Source organism: Ovis canadensis, chromosome X, assembly GCF_042477335.2.
Source record: "Ovis canadensis isolate MfBH-ARS-UI-01 breed Bighorn chromosome X, ARS-UI_OviCan_v2, whole genome shotgun sequence".
NCBI classification, from domain to species: domain Eukaryota; kingdom Metazoa; phylum Chordata; class Mammalia; order Artiodactyla; family Bovidae; genus Ovis; species Ovis canadensis.
In genome coordinates this window covers 140,295,275-140,312,942 of record NC_091727.1, presented here as the reverse complement: position 1 = coordinate 140,312,942, position 17,668 = coordinate 140,295,275, and the positions used below count along the sequence as shown (strand labels likewise).

At 36.8% G+C, this 17,668-nt stretch overlaps 1 protein-coding gene across 6 annotated transcripts in view; it reads left to right on the top strand.

Annotated features, from left to right (window-relative positions):
• DIAPH2 (diaphanous related formin 2) overlaps positions 1-17,668 on the top strand; it is a 968,993-nt gene that overhangs the window by 263,334 nt on the left and 687,991 nt on the right. For all 6 annotated transcript variants that reach the window (XM_070291115.1, XM_070291113.1, XM_070291114.1 and 3 more), the window contains 2 exons: positions 15,766-15,840; positions 15,921-15,990. In XM_070291115.1, the coding sequence (XP_070147216.1) occupies positions 15,766-15,840; positions 15,921-15,990 (145 nt within the window). The remainder of the gene's footprint in view (positions 1-15,765; positions 15,841-15,920; positions 15,991-17,668) is intronic.

Below are 17,668 nucleotides of genomic sequence, written 5' to 3'. Positions count from 1 at the left end.
CCTAGATGGCATATTCAAAAGCAGAGACATTATTTTGCCAACTAAGGTCTGTCTAGTCAAGGCTATGGCTTTTCCTGGGGTCATGTATGGATGTGAGAGTTGGACTGTAAAGAAGGCTGAGCACTGAAGAATTGATGCTTTTGAACTGTGGTGTTGGAGAAGACTCTTGAGAGTCCCTTGGACTGCAAGGAGATCCAACCAGTCCATCCTAAAGGAGATCAGTCCTGGGTGTTCATTGCAATGACTGATGTTGAGGCTGAAACTCCCATTCTTTGGCCACCTGATGCAAAGAGCTGATTCATTTGAAAAGACCCCGATGCTGGGAAAGATTGAGGGCAGGAGGAGAATGGGAGTACAGAGGAAGAGATGGTTGGATGGCATCACTGACTTGATAGACTTGTGGTTGTGTGAACCCCAGGAATTGGTGATAGACCCGGAGGCCTGATGTGCTGCAGTCCATGGGGTCACAAAGAGTCGGACATGACTGAGCGACTGAACTGAACTGAACTGAAAGTTGAGTGGCTCCATTTTTGCAAGTGCTTCCTAATACTAGTATTTTTGTGTCAAGCCAGATATCAGTTAACATTTGGTACATTTTTTGAAGTGAGTATTTACTGTATGTCATTGGTATGTCTACAACTATAATAATGAATTGCAACATGAGAAGGCTCTGTATCTATGCTGAGCAAGCAACTATTTTATTCACTGGTATATGGGAAGTAGAAAGCAAGTATATATATGTTTGAATATCTCCAATGTGTTTATTACCTAAAGTTTCTCTTGCTTCTTGATTCCATAATAAATTTAAAAGCAAACAAAAAACACTTCACTTGTATTGCTTTCATGTTTAAATATACACATTGACGATATTTAAATAAATTTTTACCTGGCGCCTGGTATTCCTTCATGAAAGGAAAATAGCCTAAAACACTCATAATCACTAATTGGTGATATATTTGTTAATTGTTGATAATATAGTTGAATGGGAGGTATGTAATGACTGAGGATTGATTGATTCCAATCATTGTTATGGTGTTAAAAACCCTCATGATCTAAGACAATTCAATGAAATTGCTTCTTTTCTTCATGTGTAAAATGAAGGAGCAGTATGGAGTAACTTAGTTTAATTAAACGACTCTTATTAGTTCATGATCTTTCATGGAAGTTTGTTTATATATGAAGATAAAACCATGTTAAAGTTTTTAGTGTTTGTTGTGGTTTTTACTTGTTCTAATTGAAAAGAAAGTCTTTGCATTTTTGAAAGAGGTCAAAGTTACTTCAGCAATTAAAGCATTATGCTTCCTTTAAAAAGCATTCATAGGTTTTAAAAGACATCAAATGTTTAACTTTTAGGAGTAGCTATGTTTCTAGATTTTTCTGAAAATGAGTGCAAGCCAGGTTGAATATAGTAGAAGGTTCATATTTTTTTTACTTAGGAACTTTATGCTGTACTGTAACCCTATAAAGGTTTTATCTCCATTCCATGTAAAGTTTATAATTTTGTTTTGTTTTGTTGTCATTGCTTTAGGTCATTTATATCACAGTAGAAGAGAAAAATAGTGAGCTTTTGGGGTTTAATTTCTGTTAGATAAGGCTTAAGAATTATCAAGGTGTTTAATGTGGGGTTATTAAGGATTCTAACTGTTCATTGTTGAATGATTATGCTTTGAAAAAATTGATTAAAAGTGAAGGTATTAAGATATTTAACTATTTTAAGAGTGCATGTATGTACATACAGATACATAACAGTATTTTTCTCAGTTTTGGAAGAAAGAGATTTTAAAATATTGCATGAAGATAAACTAGAAAAGACCAGAAAATTAACATTATAGATCACATTCTGAGACAATAAAACATTTGAACTTGCTAAGAAGTTTTTAACATCTACCATGAGGACCTGAAGAAATGATTCTTTGAGGTTTGATTGTGGATTCTTTGTGGTTTGATTGCAGATTCTTTGATTCTTTGTTGTTGTTCAGTCCCTAAGTTGTGCCTTTGGTGACAAATACTTCTAGTATTACTCTCGACTGTTACTACCTGTTGGTTGTTGTTCATTTGCTCAGTCGTGTCCACCTCTTTGCGACCCCATGGACTGCAGCATGCCAGGCTTCCCTCTCCTTCACTGTATCCCAGAGCTTGCTCAAACTCATGTCCATTGGGTCAGAGATGCCATCCAACCGTCTTGTCCTCTGTTGACCCCTTCTCCTCCTGCCTTCAATCTTCCCTAGCCTCAGGGTCTTTTCTAATGAGTCAGCTCTTCACATCAGGTGGCCAAAGTAGTGGAGCTTCAGCTTCAGTCCTTCTATTGAATATTCAGGACTGATTTCCTTTAGGATTGACTGGTTTGACCTGCTTGCATTCTAAGAGCTACCCTGTGCTAAAAGTATTCATGAACATTAAATTTCTTTGATCTTTGTCTACATAGCTATCACACTCTATAATGAGTCTTTAATTATGTAGGTGAGAAGGACTGTTGCCTTTCTGTTGTTCAGTCATCAAATGGTAATTATCTTTCAACTCTCCTTACCCCTGTTACCATGAAGGAATATTCACTGACCTTCTCTCTTGCCCACCAGAACCATTCAGTATAACATGCAGATTAGTGTAGGGAAAATGGCAATGTGTGCTGGTGTGTTCTATGCCTTTCTGTTTTCCTCCTTGCATTCAAAGAACTTCTTACCTTATTCATAGCAGATTAACTTGATGGCAGCTCTCTTTCATTTCCAGGGTTTATAGATTAGGAATATGATTTCCTGGAGTAAGTTCATTTTAACAAAATTCCACTATTAAAAGAAATTGAATGTCCTGAGGAGTGTGTGATACAGTTTTAACCATATTACTTAGCTTAGGAAAATAAACGAATACATTTTTTTATGAAAGTTAACATTTTAAGTTTGACTGGTTATGTCACTAAGAAGATGACTTTAGTTAAGTGGTTTTTAAGTGTCCTGACATAATTATACTCACAATTCAAACATATGAAGAATATTTAAAATATGACCAGCTTATGTTTGAATATTTGGAATGATCTTTTTCCCTGCTTCCCCTCTACTTACTATAAACTTAAGATTCTATTTTTAATTTTATTCACATTTTTTGTACATTTTGTTTTCATTGTTGCTGTGGGCTAAGGCCATCTCTTATATCTTTTTCTAGCAATATTTTTAGTGGAGAGTGGGGATAAAAATATTCATTATTCTGTAACCTCTTCGACATTTTAAAAGATTTGGACTTAAGTCATTATGACTGTCTCCAAAATATTTTGAGAGCTTAAGAAAGTGATTTTAATCAATAATAATCTTTTACCCTTTGAAGGAGAATTTTACTTAAACTATTGCCTTTAGGAGATTTTTGTATGTAAGGTGTTTACAATTTGTTGTAAATATTTAAGAGAAATTTGGTTTTATTTAGTAAAGAGAGAAAGAAAGTTAGTCCCACAGTCATGTCCAACTCTCTGTGATCCCACGGACGGTAGCCTGCCAGGCTCCTCTGTCCCTGGAATTCTCCAGGCAAGAGTACTGGAGTGGGTTGCCATTTCCTTCTCCAGGGTAATTCCTGACCCAAGAACAACTAAAAAGCACACACATTTCCTCCTTTGTGAGGAATTCTTAAAAGAAAAATTTGTGAGTAGCATGAAACAGAGCAGGATTTTTCCAGTGAGACCTGATGGAGAGAATGAATGAGCCAGGTAAAACCCTCTTAAAGCAAAAACGAGAGGATATAGGGAGAGATGGATTGTCTTCTTTGGTATTTTCTAAGGAAATTATAATCTGTTTCAGTATTGAATTCAAAAGGACTAAGAGGCAGAGCTGGAAAATTGACATATTCAACCTTTTTATGAATCAGGTGAAATAAGTGGTCATTGAATGTCATGCTTCAAAAGAACATGCACAGATATCTGGAAATGGCAGTGTGATAATAGATATTTTAACTTGGTCAGAAATAGTTGATGCACTAATCTACCATGATAAATAGTTTTGAAGGACATTGAAATGCTGAAGGGTACTGTATTTGCTTTCATGTAGACAAACCTGAGTGGATGTAAGTTTTAAGACCAGGGCCGTCATAGCATATACAAATCCATTTTGTTTTTGTTGTTAACATTTATTTTTTCATGGTGGTATGCTATTGATAGTAGAATTATCTATGAAGTTGATTTAGCTGAACAAATAATAGTTTAAAAATGCTGAAAAGTCTAAGGTTTTCTTGGCCACTCTTTGGAGATATCGATCTGTGGATTGAAGGTATGATACTGCTTGCATTAGGTTGTACATTGCTTTTAATCACCCCAGGACCTTTTCTTTCCATGGGGACCAGAAACTAAGGTTTGGTTTTAATTTCATTCAAAAATATTACATTGGCAATATTCGTGTTAAAATAAGATGTTTCCCTGGTCTTAAAATATGTAAACACTATTTGGAATCATTTTTGAAGTCTACTCAATGCTTTGAATTAGTTGTTTTATATCTTGCAATTTTACCAACTTTCTCAACTCCATGACGAATCTCTGAAGTATCATTCGTTTTATTTGATCTTCTTGTGATTTGGGTTGTAGTATGAGATTACACATGGGAACAGAACACCATTAGAGGGAAATAAAATCCTTTGTACAGAACACATAACCCTTTATACTAGCCTTTAGCAGTGCACAAACAGTGATAAAGGGATGACATGACTAATATTGGACGCCCGCACATGAGACTCATTGCCTTTACTGCTTATGGGACTCAGGATCAGTTCAATTCAGTTTAGTTGCTCAATCATGTCCAACTCTTCGTGACCCCATGGTATGCAGCATGCCAGGCCTCCCTGTCCATCACCAACTCCTGGAGTTCACTCAGGCTCATGTCCATTGAGTCGGTGATGTCATCCAACCATCTCATCCTCTGTTATCCCCTTCTCCACCCACCTTCAATCTTTCCCAGAATCAGGGTCTTTTCAAATGAGTCAGTTCTTCGCATCAGGTGGCCAGTATATTGGAGTTTCAGCTTTAGCATCAGTCCTTCCAATGAACATTCAGGGCTCATTTCCCTTAGGATAGACTGGTTGGATCTCTGTGCTGTCCAAGGGACTCTCAAGAGTCTTCTCCAACACCACAGTTCAAAAGCATCAATTCTTTGGTACTCTGCTTTCTTTATAGTCCAACCCTCATATCCATACATGACTATTGGAAAAACCGTAGCGTTGACTAGACAGGCCTTTATTGGCAAAGTCATGTCTCTTGCTTTTTAATATGCTGTCTAGGTCGGTCATAACTTTTCTTTCAAGGAGTAAGCGTCTTTTAATGTCATTGTTGTAGTCACCATCTGCGGTGATTTTGGAGCCCCCCAAAATAAAGTCAGCCACTGTTTCCACTGTTTCCCCATCTATTTGCCATGAAGTGATGGGACCAGATGACATGATCTTATTTTTCTGAATGTTGAGCTTTAAGCCAGCTTTTTCACGCTCCTCTTGCACTTTCATCAAGAGGCTCTCTAGTTCTTCTTCACTTTTTGCCATAAGGGTGGTGTCATCTGCCTATTTGAGGTTATTGATGTTTCTCCTGGCAATCTCGATTCCAGCTTGTGCTTCCTCTAGCCCAGCATTTCTCATGATGTACTCTGCATATAAGTTAAATAAGCAGGGTGACAATACACAGCCTTAACCTACTCCTTTTCCTATTTGGAACCAGTCTGTTGTTTCATGTCCAGTTTTAAGTGTTGGTTCCTCACTTGCATACACATTTCTCAAGAGGCAGGTCAGCTGGTCTGGTATTCCCGTCTCTTCCAGAATTTTCTACAGTTTGTAGTGATCCACATAGTCATAGATATTTTTCCAGAACTCTCTTGCCTTTTCAGTAATCCAGCGGATGTTGGCTATTTGACCTCTGGTTCTTCTGCATTTTCTAAATCCAGCTTGAACATCTGGAGGTTTACAGTTCACATACTGCTGAAGCCTGGCTTGGAGAATTTGCAGCATTACTTTACTAGCATGTGAGATGAGTGCAACTGTGTGGTAGTTTGAGCATTCTTTGCCATTGCCTTTCTTTGGGGTTTCAGTCAAAATGGACTTTTTCCAGTCCTGTGGCCACTGCTGAGTTTTCCAGCTCAGTCACTGCTGACTCAGGAAAGCACTTTCTAATTTTAGCTTTAACCCTTTTGACAGAAAGACGTGAATCCAGAGTCTAATCATAAACGTGCATGTAGTCACTACTTCCTATATGTCTGTTTTACATATAGAATACTGAACTCATCCATCCACTGTCTGATTTTAAGTTATATTTATGTGAACTATAATTAAATAATTCAGGGTCCAAATAGCCAACTTATGGATAAAAGAGGTTAATGCTTTTAGAGACTGTGAAGGAACAGAATCTCATTCCCTCATAAAATAGGCACATTTATAGTGTTTCCTTCACATTTTTGGCCCTGGAGAGCCAGAGAGGGGAGAATCTTGCTTTCTCATGGCCATAGGGGTCAATGAATCCTCTGATACTTTCATTACAGATAAGATTTTTTTTTTTAATTTAGAGCATGCCAATGAGTGTAAGTGGGCCCTTTAGAAATAATGACTTCAGAAGTTCTGAAAGCCTGGGGCAGATTTTTGTTTTAGAACCTTAATGTGTTTTGATATTTTTCTGCCAGAATTACTCATGGACTATAAATATACTTTTATCTCCACCTCTCCCCTTCCCCTACCATTGTGACTTCTATGTCTATTTCACTGTGAATTGGCCAGAACTAAATATAGTAATGAATATACAGAAAGTGGAATAACAGCAAGGTAAAGAAAGCAAGTGATGTGATTTGAGTACCAAATATCAAGTCATGAAATCTTTTTTAAAAAGTCAACGTGTAGAAGTCTAGTATCTATTTTTTATTTTTATTTATTTATTTTGGGCATACCACGTGGCAGTAGGCGATTATTTCCCTGACCACCCCCGCTTTGGAAGTGCAGTCTTAACCACTTGACTGCTGGGAGTCCCTCTAGTATCTTGTTAGAGTCTTCTGCATGTTTCATATACTTAAAATACTTTTCAATGAATGAGGAAATGTTATTAAGTGTTAATAATTTTTAAGAAGAATATGCCTAAAATTCATACTGTATTTTGGGTAAGGAGATTTAAGGAGTGCTAAAGTTTTTTATTTTTAACATTTTTAGAAATATCTTAATGCAAGCTTCACTGTACATGATTTCATTTAATAGTAACAAAGGCCTTATGAGGTATAGGTACTATTCTCATCCCTAGTTTGTAGACAAGGAAACATGCTTAGAGATTTTAAGTAACTGATCGAAAGTAACGCAGCTAGAATATGATAGAGATGGGATTGGAACCTAGATCTGTCTTCTTATAAAGCTTATATATTTAACCATGTCACTCTGTGATCTCACAGAGATACCCCGTTGATGAATGGAGAGTTATATTTCTGACCTCTGAGTAAACGTGGGAAAAGATCTCTAATTTGTAACTTCTTGAGCAATATCAGGGTATATAGTCATACCTTTTATATCTAAAGTCAGAAAATATTGTCTCATTGTGGGTCAGTCCTCTTCCTCCCTGGAACATCTTCCTGGCTTCTTTTTCAGTGTTCAGATCTTTTCTTGGGCTCTTGCTCACACATACATTAACTGTCCTCAGTGATCTTTCTATTTTTGTTTGTTTGTTTGGGTGGTTCATTTGTTCTACCTGGTCTGCTGTTAAGTGATCACTACAAATATGATGGTGGATATGTAGCATGTCAAGACAACACTAACTTAGGTAACTTGATGAAATAAAATTACCAATATGTTTGTCAAAAATTATTTATTTATTTGGCTGCACCATGCCTTAGTTGTGGCAAGTAGGATTGTTAGTTGCAGCATGTGAGATCTAGCTCCCTGACTAGGGATTGAACCCAGACCCCCTGTGCTGGGAGTGTGGAGTTTTGACCACTGGACCAACAGAGAAGTCCCCAAATCATCAACGTGTTAATGCCAAGAAATGAGATTATGGGCTGTAACCCATATTAACAATAACGACCAAAAAAAACGAAAACCTTTCACTACATCTAACTCTGTTCTTTCCAATAAGCTGCTGCTTAAATCTTGATTGCAAGTTTTAGATGGAGTTTCCAAATATTTTTCTTCGGTAGTATTTCATAGATAAGAAGCTTAGGACTTTGAAAGACAAGAAACATGTGCATTGAAAACTAGCCATTACACCTAAATCAATGAAATAAGCTATTAAATAATAGAAAATATATAATTCTTTGTCTAAACATAGATATGTAGGTTTAAGCTCAATGCAATTCTGGAAGAACCACAGATTCTTCTGTGAGTTCTGGCTGGAGCCATTAGCCAGGTGTTATGGAAAACCATGTACTGGTTCTATTAGTAATTTCTAATGGTGTGATTGAAATAAACATGGGCTTTGGAATCAGACCTAGGTGTGTGGGAGTGAGTACTTAAACTAATATTTAACTTGTGGAATGATGTTTTGCAAGTTACTTAAATAATTTTCTTCTCAGTTTCTTTATGTGAAAACATTTTCAGGATTAAAGTGAAAACGGTTGACAATATGAAGTGTTTGAAGGATTTTAAGCAGTCACAACTATTATACTTTTGGTGCTAGTGGTAAAGAACCTGCCTGCCAATGCAGGAGACAATAAGAGACATGGGTTTGATCCCTGGGTCAGGAAGATGCCCTGGAGGAGGTCATGACAACCTACTCCAATCTTCTTGCCTGGAGAATCCCATGGACAGAGGAGCCTGGTGGGCTAGAGTCCATAGGGTAGCAAGGAGTCAGACATGACTTAAGCGACTTAACTATGCACTCCTGCACATGCATGCTTTGCTGAAGGAATGCTAAATGGTCTAGCCACTTTGGAAAACAGTTTTAAAAGATTACCAACACAATATTGTAAACCAACTATCTTTTAGTTAAAAATAAATAAATTAAAAAAAGAAAAAACAAAAAACTTATCTTAAAACCTAATAATTCCTCCCCTAGTTATTTTCCCAAAGAGAAATGAAAATGCATGCTTACATAAATACTTACATATGAATGTTTATTGCAGCACTGTTCATAATGATCAAAACCTGGAAACAGCCGAGTTCAGTTCAGTCACTCACTAGTGGCCAACTCTTTGTGAGTTGGGCATGGACTGCATGCAGCATGCTAGGCCTCCCTGTCCACCACCAGTTCCTGGAGCTTGCTCAAACTCATGTTCATCGAGTTGGTGATGCCATCCAACCATCTCATCCTCTGTTGTCCCCTTCTCCTCCTGCTTCAGTCTTTCCCAGCATCAGGGTCTTTTCCAATGGGTCAGTTCTTCGCATTAGGTGGCTGAAGTATTGGAGTTTCATCTTTAGCATCAGTCCTTCCAATGAATATTCAGGACTGATTTCCTTTAGAATTGATTGGTTTTATCTCCTTGCTGTCCAAGGGACTCTCAAGAGTCTTCTCCAGCACCCCAGTTCAAAAGCATCAGTTCTTCAGCACTCAGCTTTCTCTGTAGTCCAACTCTCACATCCATACATGACTAAAGGAAAAACCATAGCTTTGACTAGACAGACCATTCTTGGCAAAGTCATGTCTCTTCTTTTTAATATGCTGTCTAGGTCGATCATAGCTTTTCTTCTAAGGAGTAAGCAACTTTTTATTTCATGGCTGCAATCATCATTTGCAGTGATTTTGGAGCCCCCCAAAATAAGGTCTGACACTGTTTCCACTGTATCTCCATCTATTTGCCTTGAAGTGATGGGACCAGATGCCATGATCTTAGTTTTCTGATGTTGAGCTTTAAGCCAGCTTTTTCACTCTCCTCTTTCAGTTTCATCAAGAGGGTCTTTAGTTCTTCACTTTCTGCCGTAAGAGTGGTGTCATCTGCATATCTGAGGTTATTGATATTTCTCCCGGCAATCTTGATTCCAGCTTGTGCTTCCTTCAGCCCAGCGTTTCTCATGATGTACTCTGCATATAAGTTAAATAAGCAGGGTGACAATATACAGCCTTGACGTACTCCTTTTCCTATTTGGAACCAGTCTGTTGTTCCATGTCCAGTTCTAACTGTTGCTTCCTGACCTGCATACAGATTTCTCAAGAGGCAGGTCAGGTGGTCTGGTATTCCCATCTCTTTCAGAATTTTCCACAGTTTATTGTGATCCACACAGTCAAAGGCATAGTGACCTCCATACAGATTTCTCAGGAGGCAGGAAAACTTATGCTTACATAAACACTTACATGTGAATGTTTATAGCAGCTTTGTTCATAATCATGAAAACCTGGGAACAACCCAGATATTCATCAATTGATGAATGGAAAAAAAATTGTGTTATACACATACAGTAAAAAGGGATGGACTAGTAGTACATGCAACAACATAGTTGAATATCATGTTTGTGCTAAGTGAAGGAAACCAGACACTAAAACCTGTATACAGTATGATTACATTTCTAATTACATTTTGGAGCAAGCAAAACTATAGGGACACAAACCAGATACGTGGTTGCCACGTGGCTGGGAGTAAAGAAAAATGACTGATTGTAAAGGGAAATGAGAAAATATTTCGATGGGGTGGACGTGTTCTAGGTCTCGTTTGTGTTAGAAGCTGCATGACCGTGTTTTGTCAATGATGAATTTCACTGTATGTAAGTCATATTCCAATCAAAAGGGAAAAAACCTTGTGTTACAGAGTATTATGGATAGTATATGAGATCATCTTCCTCCCCCCATTTGTTCTTCTGTTTGGTTCTTCATTATTCTCTGTTCTTTCTGTATCTCTTATAAATTTGGGGTCCATGATAAATTGCAATGTCTGATTTCAAGGCTGAGATACTACAGAAAATTGATGTCTTTACCTGGAATCTGAGTCAGATTTTAAATAGAGTCATTAACTGTGTTTTCAAACTTCTAGATATTTCAGTTAGTACTGAATAACTCAGAGCTGGAATTTGCCTACTCTGTGAAATGTACCAAATATATCTGGAAATTCCCTGGCGATTCAGGGGTTATGACTCTGAACTTCCACTGCAGAGTGCGTGGGTTCAATCCCTGCTTATGAAACTTAGGTCCCACATGCCTGTTGGCCAAACAGCAAAAACAAAGGCATATATATATATTTATACACAGACCAAATATACTTGCTTTTACTAGTTGTTTTATCTCTGTCCTGTGGCTATGCAGGTATACAGTATGGTATGGAGGGTATTTAGAGCAGTCTTAAATTTTGAGCATGAATCCTGATTATGAAAGTCTTCATCATCTTCTCAGCAAACACTATTTTATGTCAGATGTTCTCAAACTTGTGCAAACATCAGAATCACCTAGAGTAGTTAAAAGAGAGTTTTTTGGCTCCACCTATAGAATTGCTGAGTTAGTAGGTCTGACATGGGATCCAAGAATTTGTATTTCTAACAGATTCCCAGATGCTGTTGATGCTCCTGGTTTGGGGCACACACTTTCAGAACCATGGATTTACACTTACTCTGTTGTTGCAGTATCAAAATTCCTGCCTATGTAATTGCACGCTAAATAACTTGAGTCGTGTCCAACTCTTTGCTGCCCTATGGACTGTATCCTGCCAGGCTCCTCTGTCCATGGGCTTCTCCAGGCAAGAATACTGGAGTGGATTGCTATGCTCTCCTCCAGGGGATCTTCCTGACCCAGGGATTGAACCCTCATCTTTTAAATATTCTGCATTGCCAGGCAAGTTCTTTACCACTAGCACCACCTGGGAAGCTGTGCCAACATAAACTAGCCAACATTTTGTTTTTAAACCACTTCACCATTTCAGTGTCACATTTATATTGGATAAAACTTACATATTTAAGTGTGAGAGAAACACAGACAGTGAGTGTTCGGGTAGAGGCCACAAAGTATTTGCCGCTTTAAAGAGAGAGCATTTGGTGCTGGCAAGAGACAAAGCAAAAACATGTATGTATAGCTGCACTCTCTTCCTCGTCACCTCTTGAATGTCATCCTACTATATCATAGTTATTTTATCCCCCTAGCTACAACCTCCTTCTGGACACCTATTCTCTATAAAAGCTCTAAGAGCTCCTACCATGCCTCTATTCATTGGCTTTCAGTAGCTCAGTTCAATCAGTTCAGTTCAGTTCAGTCACTCAGTTGTGTCCGACTCTTTGCGACCCCATGGACTGCAGGACGCCAGGCCTCCTTGTCCATCACCAAGTCCCAGAGCCTACTCAAACTCAAGTCCATCATGTTGGTGATGCCATCCAACCATCTCATCCTCTGTTGTCCCCTTCTCTTCCCACCTTCAATCTGCCTCAGCATCCGGGTCTTTTCCAGTGAGTCAACTCTAAGCATGAGGTGGCCAAAGTATTGGAGTTACAGCTTTAGCTTCAGTCCTTCCAATGAATATTCAGAACTGATTTCCTGTAGGAATGACAGGTTGGATTTCCTTACAGTCCAAGGGACTCTCAAGTCTTCTCCAACACTACAGTTCAAAAGCATCTGTTCTTTAGTGCTTAGCTTTCTTTATAGTCCAACTCTCACATCCATACATGACTACTGGAAAATCCATAGCTTTGACTAGATGGCCCTTTCTTGCTAAAGTAATGTGTCTGCTTTTTAATATGCTGTGTAGGTTGGTCATAACTTTTCTTCCAAGGAGTAAGCGTCTTTTAATTTCATGGTTGCAGTTACCATCTACAGTGATTTTGGAACCCCCCATAAAAGAGCCTCTCATTGTTTCCCTATCTATTTGCCATGCAGCGATGGGACCAGATGCCTTGATCTTAGTTTTCTGAATGTTGAGCTTTAAGCCAACTTTTTCACTCTCCACTTTCACTTTCATCAAGAGGCTCTTTAGTTCTTTCTCACTTTGTGCCATAAAGGTGGTGTCTTCTGCGTATCTGAGGTTATTGATATTTCTCCCGGCAATGTTGATTCCAGCTTTTGCTTCATCCAATCCATCATTTCTCATCATGTACTCTGCATATAAGTTAAATAAGCAGGGTGACAGTATATGGCCTTTCCCGATTTGGAACCAGTCTGTTTTTCCATGTCCAGTTATAACTGTTGATTCTTGACCTGCATACAGATTTCTCAGGAGGTAGGTCAGGTGGTGTGGTGTTCCCGTGTCTTTCAGAATTTTCCTCAGTTTTTTGTGATCCACACAGTCAAAGGCTTTGGCATAGTCATTAATGCAAAAGTAGATGTTTTTCTGGAACCCTCTTGCTTTTTCAGTAATCCAGTGATGTTGTCAATTTGATCTCTGGCTCCTCTGCCTTTTCTAAATCCAGCTTGAACATCTGGAAGTTCACTGTTCACATACTGTTGAAACCTGGCTTGGAGAATTTTGAGCATTTCTTTTTGTAGCGTTTGAGATGAGTGCAATTGTGCAGTAGTTTGAGCATTCTTTGGCATTGCCTTTCTTTGGGATTGGAATCAAAACTGACCTTTTCCAGTCCTTTGGGCACTGCTGAGTTTTTCATATTTACTGACATATTGAGTGCAGTGCTTTCACAGCGTCATCTTTTAGGTTTTGAAATAGGTCAACTGGAATTCCATCACCATTAGCCTTAGGTATTGTATTCTCAGTTAAGATTTTTCTCTGCCTACTTTGTAATAGGCCTGACCTCTTCACACTTAAGGTTCATGGTTGTGTGCAAATTTTTTTTTTTCTTTCAGACTGATAGTAGTTTTCACTGAATGAAACCAACATACCATCAACTGCACAATTTGAAACATTCTGGGATATGTGAGTGTCTGATTTCATGTGAACAGATAGAAATCATGGTCTTAAATCAAAGGCTTCTCCAGACCCAGAAAGAAATGATCCTAATAATTTTAATAGCACTAGGTAGAAAAAGAAATGAGTAAAATTTAGACTCTTAAAACAAGTTATAAAGGTTAAGTTTAATGAAATCATAGATTATTTTTTCTTCCCAAATGCCAAAGCAGATACTGAGGGCTGTTTGTATAAATTTAATCAGAAGTCTGATTATTTTAAGGTTGCGTTAGGGTATTTGCTGAAATGATATCTCCTGATTACTCTCTGTGATAGATTATCATTATTTTATGCTTAGAGAGCTGGTGTCCTTTTCTCCTTCTACCACCACCTTACTGATTATCTAGAGTCTGAGAAAATAGCTCATTATACTGGTTGATTACATGCCTCAATTGAATTGTAGCTTGCCGCCAATTATCATTACAATGCCATATTGATTTTTTCTCATTTCCACTGTGGAAATTAAAGCAGAATTTGTTTAAAATGAGTTTCCATATATATTGTGAATGTGATTGGTTCTGAATATTTGAACTATTTTTAAAATAGTTTTTTTCAGTGATCTGTTGTTTCTTATTGTCTCTTAGAAATTTAGGTCTCATCTCTGTTGATAAGCTTTGCCTTAGTTAAATATGAAACGTGATTTAAAGACTGTGGCATTGAACTATAGTCATGGTTCAAATATATATATATATATATATTTTTTTTAATTATTGCTTCACAGGTGTCCTGCTGTATATTAATTTACATTTGAGAATTTCATGGGCAATATGATTCTGCTCATTCTTTTAATCACACTAGTCAATAAATTTAGTTATGTTTAATTAGCAAATATTTAGTGTTGACTATATGTAATCTACTCTGCTAAGCATTGTGGGAGACTCAAAGATGAATAAGATCATGTAACAATCTTCAGAGAATTTTTAGTCCAAAAGGTGGGTAAGACACTTGTGATGCAATCATAATGTTGTTCAGTAAGAGATACAGAAACACGGGCATTCAAGGGGAAATAACACATTTGGATGTAGTACTTACAGGGAGAAACATTAATGGAGGAGTTGCCAGTCAGTTTGAGCCTTGGAGAGATGGAGTTGGAGTTACCTTCTGGAAAGAAAGATTGAAAAATGAGGTCAAGCAGGGAAGACTGTAGGAAACAGAATATGTCTGATTTTATTGGAACATGTGGTCTGAGGCTTGAGGCTTGAAATGTAGGTTGAGGTTTGATCAGAATTAGGAGTTGCAATTTGTTAGGTAGTCCAGAAAAGATTTTTGATGGAAGACTGCTGTTATTTCCTCTGTTGGCAAAGTTCTTTACTTTTTTTAAAGCTCTGCTCAAATATCACCTTATCAAAGAATCTTCCCCTGACTACACATTAAAAAAAAAAAAAAAGTAATAACACTGGGTCGCTCATTCCACTTCCCAAGGTTTTTTTTCTATTCATAGTACCAAAGCAGTGATATTTTATTAGGTAGTAGTTTATTTAGTCTTTGTCTTCTTTTTTCTAGATGATAAGCTACATGAACATAGGAGCTTAGTTTGTTGCCAGTTATTTCTGTCACATAGAACATGCCTGGTAGTTAGTGGGAAGTCAAATAAATATTTTTTGAATGAATGATCAGAATAAAGGCAAAGATGAAAAAGTTGGGGGATCAGGAAATAATGCCAATATTTCAAGTCTGAAGGATTCAAAGGATAGCGGTGTTATTAACAGAATATGGAAGAGTGGAAGAGGAGTTGATATAGGGAAACAGAGACAAAGTGGAAAATAAATTTGGGTTATAAATTCAGGCTTAAATATTTAATGCTGGTGAAACAACCAAGGTAGTGCTGTGGAATGGGCAATCTAAAATGTGAAGGAAAGTGTGGGACTGAGATAAAAGATCTCTTCAGTCATTCTCATAGGGTCAATACTCAGAGTAATTGGAGTAGAAAAAAAGATTGACAAACAGTATGAAGACTGGATTAGCAGATTTGAAAATCAAAGATTTAATTTGAGGTATTTAATGTTTTAATCATATAAACTTATTTATACTTTGTTTGTTTGTTTCATAGCTGGGTTAACAACTTTGGCCATGAAGGTCTTGGACTCTTGTTGGATGTGCTGGAAAAGCTTCTGGACAAGAAACAGTAAGAATAAACATGAAAAAAAAATTCACCACAGGGGAGATTTTTCAGCACAATATAATGTTTTTTTTTCTTTTATTCAGGCAAGAAAATATTGACAAGAAGAATCAGTATAAACTTATTCAGTGCCTCAAAGCATTTATGAACAATAAGGCAAGTAGTATTTATTTATGCCTTTGTTACAAAAGATGAGAGCTTTCCTAACAGAGTGTATGAAACAGGCAAAATCGTGGGTGCTTACTCAGTTTTCAAAAGGGTCTTTATAATGCAAATCCTCATGAGCTTCATTTAAGTATTATTTAAAATATACTTTGCTTCTCAAAATATTTAATGACAGGTTTTTGCAATCAAATGCAGACATCAAGTCTTGTTCCCAAATCAGATAATACTGTTTTTTGTTTTTGATAGTAGTCGGAAAATTTAAATTTGATGAATTAGATACTCTTTCCTTACAGACAGTATATCTTCCATTATAAAGGACAATTCAAAACTATGGTTTGATTTTTTTTTAAATTTTGCTAAAAACAGTATAAGGTTAATTTTTCATTCTCTTTTTGTTCAGTGTAATGTCAGTGTGTTAATATCCATAAAAGACTTTTCTGGCAGATAGCAGAAGATTTTTGTATATGTGTGGTACCAGTTGCATTATTATTAAGGATTTATCTTCTAAAAGTAGTTTTTTCTCAGGTCATGTAGTTATAGTCATTTTTTAATTTAAACTAGGATGAAGAATGAACTCTTATGTATGATTTACAGCATATTCCTATAGGTAAAATACCATTGAGATTCATTAATTTAAAAATCCCTTTAAATGGTGTTCTAATGATCTCAAAATATTTAATAAAAATAAGTATAACAGTGACCTAAATCTTGCAAGATGTAAAATATAGTTATTTTTAAATAATAACCAATGTAATAAGAATATCTACATAAGTAGTCTGAAATCTTTTTTTATAATTGTATGGGATTATGCATGATTATGTATGTGTATATTATACACACATGTATCAGCAAAGAATTTTTTGATCTGATGGATGCTTGCCAATTGACATGAGTCTCATGTATAGAATATACTAATTGTGCTGTTCTTGGAAGTTTTCTTCTGAAAAGATTTCGATCAGTATTACTGCAGAATTTCTCAACTTTTGAGCTCGTAGTCTTTGATGATAAAATTATGCAGAATGTGATACCTAACAGGAAAGCAGTTAATGAACATTGCTTCTCAGGATGGATCTCTCTTTTCAACTGAGGAAAACTAAGAAATAAATGGAAAGATAACACAGTACTAGAAATCAGGAGACAGAGTCTTTGCTTTGCCACTAAGTTGTGTGGCCTTTAGAAAATCATTTGACCTCTCTGCCAATCAGTCACCTAACCTGTAAAATTAGGAGTCTGATCTAAATTCTTATTGGTTTGAGTAGTGAATTCTTACAGCTTTCCAGGTATGAGTGTAATCAGTATAGTTAGTAGAGAAAGTCATATTAGTGAGATTTCCTATAGAGCCTTTTCCCTGGAGACAGCAGTTGATATGCCAATACATAATTAGTTGATTTATAATGTAGTGTTAGTTTCATTTATACAGCCAAGTAATTCAGTTATACATACATACATGTATTTGTTCTTTATTAGTGTCTTTTCTCATATAGGTTATTACAGAATATTAAGCAAAGTTCCCTCTGCTGTACAGTGGGTCCTTGTTGGTTATTTATCTTATATATTATAGTATATATGTGTTCATGCCAAACTACTGATTTATCCCTCCCCCAACCACATTTGCCCTTTGGTAACCATAATTTTGTTTTTGATATCTGTAAGTCTGTTTCTGTAAATA